Source organism: Orycteropus afer, unplaced genomic scaffold, assembly GCF_000298275.1.
Source record: "Orycteropus afer afer isolate SDZICR_OR568_19922 unplaced genomic scaffold, OryAfe1.0 scaffold00335, whole genome shotgun sequence".
NCBI classification, from domain to species: domain Eukaryota; kingdom Metazoa; phylum Chordata; class Mammalia; order Tubulidentata; family Orycteropodidae; genus Orycteropus; species Orycteropus afer.
Window position 1 is genome coordinate 3,504,027 of NW_006921922.1, and position 9,757 is coordinate 3,513,783.

General features: G+C 36.0%; 1 protein-coding gene across 1 annotated transcript in view; it reads left to right on the forward strand.

The window, feature by feature from the left end:
• Nucleotides 1-9,757, forward strand: part of ADGRL3 (adhesion G protein-coupled receptor L3) — a 584,624-nt gene that overhangs the window by 347,352 nt on the left and 227,515 nt on the right. The window contains exons 8-9 of the mRNA XM_042782480.1: nt 746-931; nt 3,984-4,022. Of these exons, the coding sequence (XP_042638414.1) occupies nt 746-931; nt 3,984-4,022 (225 nt within the window). The remainder of the gene's footprint in view (nt 1-745; nt 932-3,983; nt 4,023-9,757) is intronic.

The window sequence follows — 9,757 nt, forward strand, 5'->3', positions numbered from 1 at the left end:
GTTAGCAGTCAAGTGCCTTAGGCACTACACTACCAGAGCTCCTTATTACTACCTAGGGCTATCACATTCTTTCACGTGAACATAAGGTATTAAACTTGATCTCTTTTAACATTTCTAGAGTGTTGACAATGTGATACATTCTTGCAGAATATACTTGAAAAACTACCATATAATTTTAGAAAAGGAAAATGCTAGAAAGGAATAGCTCACTACCCAGTTTTGTCAGCAAAATCTATCATTATGTTAATAATGTGAAGAAAATCACTTTGAAAAGTAAAGATTTCAGTTTGGATAAAATTTTCACAGAGTTTAGCAGTCAATGAGGTTGTAATTGTGAGCTAAACGCTAAATGGGGCACAATGGAAAATTTGTACTCGTCTGTGTAAGTTTAGAATCTGATTGGGGATTCATACCACACACTCGTCAAAGTCCAAATTAGAAATTCACAGAGAATATAATAAAGCAGATCTTAGACTTATCCACTCAAATCGTTAATTAAAGTGAAAATAATTTTTAGAGGTAAAGCTCTTTAGGAGGAGCTTCCTAAGACATGAATTAAAAGTCAAGTTTTGAAGAAAAGATGGACTAGCAGGAAAATTGGGACTATATTTTTCAGGTGAAGAAGGAGTTTAATAACTATTTGATACTGAACTGATCATGAGATGCATGCAAACTAATTGTCAAAAGAGACTCATAAAATTATTATTATAAAATATATTTTTTTATTCTGTTTTCAAAATTGTAGTTGAAATCTGGAGAGACAGCTGCCAACATTGCTAGAGAACTTGCTGAACAGACAAGAAATCATTTGAATGCTGGAGACATCACCTACTCAGTTCGTGCCATGGATCAGTTAGTTGGCCTCCTAGATGTACAGCTCCGGAACTTGACCCCAGGAGGAAAAGACAGTGCTGCACGCAGCTTGAACAAGGTAAGGGCCTCAAGATGGACATAGCTTTAAAGTTGTAGTAAAACTAATGAGCCTTTCCTATTTAATTTTTCTCTTTCAATAGAACCAGGGTATTCTAGAGAAAATCACTAGTTATATTCAATTCATTTCATTAGTTCACTCTAATAGTGGCAGTTTTGAATTTTAATCTAAGAAATAATAAACAATAATCTCTCCATAAGTATTTTGAATGTAAATTTTACTTCTGGTTACTGTTTTGTATGATAAATTATGACAGTTAACTAAATAAATCTTTGTATATATAAAATATTGACAATAAGACAGATGTCTAGTCAACAGGTAGAGATTTAGAAATTGAGCAGCAATGAGAAAGGATATCAGTTAATAATCTGTTCTAGACAGATTTCTAAAATGATATAATTTAAGCTACTTGATATTACTGTTCTGTTTCAAAATCAAGGAAAGAGTGATTATATTTTCGTTTTTTATCTCCTATATATAACTTTTGGGTTTTAAATGATTCAAATTTTATACCACTAAACCAAAGCCAAACCTAACTCAACTGCCATTGAGTCTGCTCTGACTCTTAGCGAATCCTCCTTTGGTTTCTGAGGCGGTATCACTACGGAAATAGATTGCCCAACCTTCCTTCCCAGGACTGGCTGGTGGGTTTGAACTGCCAGCCTTCTGGTTAGCAGTCAAGTGCCTTAGGCACTACGCATAGTTTAAATAAAAAATTTAGATATTTTTCAGTAAATTTGAATAGTGAATAATGAATTCATTTTTTTCTACATCAATGTAAAATATATTTAATTGCCAAGATAATGAATAACATTAGTTATAAGAAAAAAATATAATTTGTTTATGTAACAAAATATCTGAAGGTGAATAGCTTCCATGGAGAAAGGATGTTAGAGTTGTTCCTATCAAATGATGTGTTCAATGAATGGCATTTTTGGAGTAGAGATGATCGATAATTGAAACTAGATTTACGGACTGAATATCATAATAGTTTTACTACTTAAAAAGCAGTAATTTTGCAATAAGAAACTAAAGCTCCTCTGTGGAATTCACTAAATAAACATGCCACTGTAGAATGAAAATGGACTTTGCAGAGTGATCTTTTAATAGATTTATTTCTCCCGTGTTCATGTTGAGGTAAGAGTTTACCTCATCAAGACAGAAGAACTTTTTTAAATATAAAAAATAAATATAAAGAAGCAAGATATTTTATCTGAGAAATACAGTGTTCTCTTGCAATTTCATCTTTAGAAAACAGATACAGTTTTATCTAGAAGATATGTTATTATTACAGATATGTTGTGCAGGGCATAAAGGAGTGATTTTTGTCACTTATAGCTCTGAGAGAAGTACAACCAAGCCCTTGATAGATTATAATCTATAATTGCCTATATAATCCAGGCATGCTGTGTTTTTAATGTGTTATTACCTGAGTGGATGCTATTAATGAATATTGCTGCCAGCTATTGTTATCATAATGCACTGGGAGTAGTAATCTCTATTAATGTTACATATCCATAACATGAGTTGTTATAACAATATTTTGCATCTTTATTTAAAAATGGTATTAATGTCTGACAATATTAGGTAAAACTGGCAATTAATGTCACATTCTAACTGGCTACAGCTAATCAGCTTGCCTACTCTGAATATCAAATAACTACATAATGGGGAAATTTCCATTTGTGATGCTTTTTAATACTCTCTTTTGTTTCCCATTTGTCTCTTTTCAATTGTTTATATAATATCGGTTGTCATATGTTAATTTGCATGATGGGGGGAAGGAGATGGGAGGGCAAAAGTTATCAACATGCTTGCTGGCTTGCTCTCATTTCCTGTGATCCCCACTGTTCCCTAAGCAGTTATAACCCATCAGATTTGCAAAGTCAACTCAGTACAAATCAATTGAACTCCACATTGAAATTCTGGAGGCTTAGAGTCCTGCAAAACCAAGATGCGAGTCAGTGATGCAAATGACAGCCCTGGCAATTTACTTGTACTCATTTCTCACTTAATTCTTTAGAAGAGTAACTGTTCTATGTTCATTGAAGAATGCATGAATTAAAGTTGGAAGAGTATTAGCCACACAAAAGGCATCAGAGTAACTGCTCCTTAAAGCTGGGTAATTTTCTCCTTCAATAGTCAAAGCTACTGATGGGAAAAAAAAAAATAGAGAAAAGGAAGGAAACCACAATCTAATTTATGAAATTATGGTGTCATTTATTTAAACATGACAAATAAACTATCATTAATACTTATCACCTGGGAAAAAAATGTTAGGGACCAAATATGAATTTTTATCACCATTTTGCCCAGTACTTTTACAGAGTGCAAACAATAAACAAAAACAGTCTTCCTTTTATTCTGCAGACATTTCAAAAATGCATTTTAGTGCTGTTTCTTTTTTATTTTATTTGGTGGACATGATCAAAAGATTTTTTCAGGAAATAAAACAGTGTAAATCAGAAGATTAATCACATTCTTTGAAGCAGAAGTTATTTCTCTCTGTGTATTTACTGTTTAGAATCAAATAGTCATAAAGAATGGGCATTCATATTTTCCCAATAAAGAGAAATTTTTGTATTTATGAACATATAGTTTGTGGTACACAATATATAATCTAAACCACAAACTTCTATATTTGAAAAAATGGCTCAGCATAGTTGAGATAAATTATACAACTTTATATGTTTTCATTTATGACCCATGAATTAATAATAACTAACCAGATGGGAAATGGATCATTTAAAGTGAATGAAGTGTATTGATTTTTACTAATTTCTACTAAATATATTCCAAGATTTCTTTCCATCATTAACAGCTTTATGCCATCTAGTTTTCACTTGGATTGCCTGACAGGGGTCGTGCCCACTATTTTCAAAGCCATTTGCTTACATATGCTGCTGCTTAGCTTTCAGTCTCTTCTAGAAAGTAGAACACACAAAAAAATAAGGTGTTTTGTGTAGATGTGTTCTTTTATTTTTCTTGTTTTCTTCTGTCACTAACTTGTTTTTTCTATTCTGTGTTTAATCTGCTGTCTTAATGGATTCAGCTTCAGAAAAGAGAGCGCTCTTGCAGAGCCTATGTCCAGGTACTTTCTGCGTTTTTATAAATGTGTTAAGTTGTTGAATTGTCTCTGTTGGTGATAGCCTTTATGTGTATCTGATAGAAAATGATTATATACCTATTTAACTGAAGAACTTTCAGGGAAAACATGAAGGGTGGGAGTGGAAAAACATAAGAAAGGGTATGCACTAAAAAGAAATTTGAGAGTGCCAGTGTTCTGCTAAACAAGAGGAATACAGACTAGAAGGAGATGCAACTTAATGTATGAACATGGTGCTCATCACTAAGAGGTGAGTTGAGTATAATATATAAATCCTTAAATTTTTCAGAGTATGAAAACATTTTATTCATACATTGGGTCAGCCAATATTTGAATAGCAAGACATTCAAAAATGATAATCAAGTTCATATATGACCACAAATAGTCCAGGTTATTTGTATATCATGTTTCTTTACTGAAATGTAACTCTTTATTGGTTTGAGACAAACTTGTGACTCTTTTACTGTCTTGCCCATTGGAAACATGGTGATCCCACTGTAAAAGTAATTTTTATCCAGCTGACATGTTCAAATTTGTTTTAAGCAAAGTAAAAATTATTCCCATATTTATGGGTTCTGTGTGAAAGAGAACAATCTCCATAAGAGAGCTTAGGGTTTTTATACAAGAAGCTAAGGAGGGAGAGAAGAAGGAACTGAGGAAGGAGCAAAAGAGGAAATATAAAAATATGAAACTGTATGACTGTAAGCTTTATTCTCTGGGTATACATATCAAAGAATTTCTATAATTGATATTAGCCAAAAAAACCCAAGACCCGCTTCACAACATTTTAAAGAGGAATATCAGCTGCACTTATAAAAAGAAATGTGCTAGAGACCCACGGTCATGAGTTCTTAGATTGGAAGTCTAGAAAATAAACTTCACGAGTTTATTTACACTGGAACATAATATTGGGGACATTGACTTTTATTACTGAAAACTCTTAAGAGTTTGTTGTTAACTTCATGGAGTCAGCCCTTGACTCACGGCAACCCTGTGCTCAGTGGAACAAAATGCTTAGGGATCAGACAGTTGTGACAGGGTTTTCACTGGATGTTTTGGGAAAGTAGATCACCAAACCTTTCTTCTTAGTCCATCTTGGCCTAGAAGTTCCCCTAAAACTTGTTCAGCCTCATAAAAAGACAATCCAAACTTATTACTTTCTAGTTGATTCCAACTCATGACACCCCCATGTGTTACTCCATAGGTTTTCTTGGCTGTGTTGTTTACAGAAAAAGGTCATCAGGCCTTTCTTTCATGGCACTGCTGAGTGGGTTCAAACCACTAATCCCTAGGTTAGCAGTCAAGCATAAATCATTTGCACCCACCCCAGGGACTTCATTCAGCATCATAGCAACACAATCTACCACTGGTAGATGGATGACAGCTGCATATGAGGTGTGTTGGCCTCAGACCATGTTAAACTGATATAAATACAAATATTAATTCATTCACTTATGCTTTTCCAATGATCTGAATACTCTTATCTACTATCCTTCTGGGTAATCTAGAACTGGGATACAAATTTATGATTAGGAAGTGGTTTTGGGAGCTTAAAATCATAGCAACAAGAACTAGCTAGCTGGTCTTGGGGAAAAGCTTATTCAAGTTGTGAAAAGCATAACAAAATTTTTAATGAACAGAAATATCTGTATTTTCTAGGTGTAGCTATTTGCATAATCCTGGCTGGTAAATTCTTTTCATTTCTCAATTTGAAGACAAATATAATCCCTGGCTGGGATTTTACCATCAAATGTACATATTGATTAATATTAACTTCGGATGAGTTAAAATATGGTTGAGTAGAATCAGCTTTCTTTAGTTATACTCTCATTCTAGGAATGCATATTGAACACTTGATTAGCGTCAGGAGACCCATGTCTCCTGATTAACACAGAAACAGTCACATGAAGCATCTAAACCTCAGATGACGAAATCCAAAAACAACCCAAACTCACTGCTGTCGAGTCAGGTCCAACTCATAGTGACCCCTCCTTGGGTTTCCGAGGCGGTATCACTACAGGAGTAGATTGCCTAATCTTCCTTCAGAGGAATGGCTGGTGGATTTGAACTGCCAGCCTTCTGGTTAGCAGTCAAATGCCTTAGGCACTACACCACCAGAGCCTCTTCAGATGACTAAACCTGTCTGTTATATGTAGATTTTTATGAGTTTCACTATTTTGGAATGAGCAATTTAAAAAATAGAATGAAAAGCTAAAAGGGAATTTAAAAAGTAGTTTTTATCTTATGAGTTTCATTCTGAAGTTGAAGCCATTTTAGAGGCAGTCATTTACAATGAAAATAATAATAACAATTGGCACATTGAACAGACATTAGGGAGATAGACTTTAAATTTAAATTTTACTTTACAAAATAATGAATTCTTGTGGATAAAAAACTGTTCACGTTTCCTTTCCTAAGGTTTTAAGAAAGAAATTGATTTGGGAGGTCTATAGGTACAACCTATACTTTCAGTGTGTACAATAGATAGAAGAATTAAAGTATTTTTCAGCACTAAAAGTAGGAGATCATTTTTAAGCGATATAAGGATTGTTTTTGATAGCAATCTATGATATTCCATTAATGGGGCCTTGGAGATAATTAGCTTTTCGGTATTTAAATCTATGAAGTGCATGGCTGTTCAAACATGAATCTCTGATGGGAAATTAATAGCACAGTTTATTCAATGGCTGATTTCCTGGTGTTATAATTGACTGGCTATGAATAAATGTTTCAGCTATTGACTAAACATCTGATAAGGCCAAATTTACAAACATTATTGGTGTAGTGGAAATGCTCTTCTTGATAATACATGCTACTTCTTTTGTTGGCCTGAACATTAGTTATTATTCTTTGAATTCTACAGTGTATTATAATTTAAATTTTAGTATAATTGAATTTTAAACATTTGTTTTGTGTTCACTATTGCTGCTCTGGTGGAGTAGTGCCTAAGGCATTTGACTGCTAACCAGAAGGCTGGCGATTCAAACCCACCAGCCACTCCTCAGAAGGAACATTGGGCAACCTACTTGCATAGTGATACTGCCTCAGAGGGGTTGCTATGAGTTGGATCTGACTCAATGGCAGTGAGGTGTTTTTTTTTTTTTTTTTTTTTTAATTGCTTCTATGTTCAGATCACAGTCTGAGTTAGGAAGTAGGTATGAAATGCACTTGCAATGCTATCTACATTAAATTTGAATTAAGACTCTTTAATCATACTGAGTTTCTTAAAATGTGTGGCCTTTATATGGGTATATTCCTCTAGGTATGATTTTACTATCTAAATCCATTTGTTTTTCTTCGTTCCTGTTGAGTTGACTCTGATTCATTGCAACCCTGTGTGTCCAGGATAGAACTGTCCCATAGAGTTTTCAAGGCTTCGACCTTTTGGAAGCAGATTGCCAGGCTTGTGTTCTGAGGCTTCTTAGGGTGGGTTTGAACTGCCAGCCTTTAAGCGAGTAGTCGAGTGGTTAACCATTTGTGCCACCCAATGACCCTTCTAATATTCATTCAGTGACCATTTTCTGAAATATCTATATCCATCTTTGCTTCTTGTTTCTTGACTTTTGTTTATTTCTCAAAAAAGATATAGTAAAATCTGAAGCTAGAGGCATCTCTTTACTCAGGCAGTTGCTAGCTGCTGAGGCTGACAAACCCAAGGTTGAAAGTGAAAAGGCACAGTCCCAATATAACCAAACCACATGGCAAGTCATTAATTCAAGCCCATTAGAAGTCCCAAGATTGGCAGGGCATCATGGCAGGCTGCTGAACAATGACTCAGCTACGTGCAGGGCCCAAGTGTGCTAAAAAGCTCGGAGACATTTCTCAAAGCTCTCTTCTTATATACTGGAAGCAGACCACATCCCTAAGGCAGGCATTCATCTGCTCCAGTAGATTGCACCATGGAGTAGATTACCAGTCTCATCTTGGGGAATAACTATATCTAGCTGCCATCCACTCAAAACCAGGCCCAGCCAAGTTGACACACAACTAAACTACCAAAATCAGTTACCAACTATGGCCACAGGTTGGAGGTATGATAGACAATAATAGATCCCAGATTCAAACATGCTCTATAGAGACCCTTTTATCAAGCCTTAGACAGAACAAAGACAAAACAAAGACAGTCATTCAAGATGAGGGAAACAATCCACATGTACATAGTACAAAACAAAACAAAACAAAAAAAAACAAACTCACTGCTATCGAGTTGATCCTGACTCATAGTAGCCCCTCCTTAGGTTTGGGAGGTGGTATCTCTATGGAAGTAGATTGCCCAACCTTCCTTCCAAGGAGTGGCTGGGGGGTTTGAACCACGAGAATTCTGGTTAGCAGTCACATGCCTTAGGCACTACACCACCAGTACAGAAAGGTGAATGGAGTCTGCTGACGTGGAGCTAGTTATATCTGATTGAAAATGAAATCATCACAAAATTATGACCATTGGCAGATTGATTCACCACTGTTGCAGGTGGGTTTACAGAAGTAGGGAAAGGACCATGATTGTTATATGTACATAATTGAAGATTAAAAAGAGTTACAGGATTAGTTTTGAGGCTTGACTACCAGGCTAGATGGTAGTGACCATGTGACCTGAGTCACAGCCATGAAAAATAAGAAAAAAACACCTCACTGCTTTCAAGTTAGTTACATGTCATGGCAACCACAAGGTGGCTACAAAACAATACCAAGACCTCAACTGTAGCTACATTAGAAAAGGGTACCCTCATACAGTTTTCCTCGTTCTTTATGTAAGTATAATAGACTTTCAACCACACTCTTCTTGAGGGCAAACTACTCCTCACTAGGTTTGTTCTAGAACTTGTCCAGGCTTAGCCACACCATTAGTTTAAGGGTCACAAAGAACTCAAATAGCATCAGAAACTTATGTTATACCTCAGAATGGAGTTAGGACTCCCACTGTAGACCACAGCCTTCCACAAACCAAGTATTTTATAATTTAAGCTATAATACAGAGGGTAAGAAATTAAAACATAGTTGATATGATTTTTAAAAAAATATATGGATTCAGTGCTTGAATAATTTCTTTCAGAAGGATCAGCACAAGGACGGTCTCTATGAGGCAGCAGTTAAAGATGTCCCAAATGTCCAACTTTTCCAAACTGCCATAGCACTCCATCATCTCTGACACCAACTCCTCCTCCTCTCAATAATCTCCCTCCTGTCTTCCACCAAACCAAAGCAAACAAAACACACTGTTGTCAAGTCAAATCCAACTCATGGTGACCCTTCCTTGGTTTTCCAAGGTGGTATCACTGCAGAGGTAGATTGCCCAACCTTCCTTCTGAGGAGTGGCTGGTGGGTTTGAATCACCAGTCTTCTGGTTAGCAAATGCCCCTCTTGTCTTACAGTTCCATATTTCACTGTAACGTCTCACAGAACTCACAAACTATAAAGGAAAGAGCCCACGTGGTGGTGGTGGTGGAGGCTGGGAGATTGACAGGCTGTTAAGTGCCAGGTCTGTGGGTAGGTCTTGAGTATTCTCCCAACTCACGTATTTGCAAGGTTGCTGAACCCAAATCAATGTGTCAGATGATGGCCGCTATCTCATGTCCAGGGGTGAGATGATGATGAACCAAATGCAGAACCAGAGCAAGAAAGCAAACTTTCTCAGAATATTTCTTTATATACCCTCAAGGAGGGAGCTCTGGTAGCATAGTGGCTAAGGCACTTGACTGCTAACCAGAAGGCTGGTGGTTCAA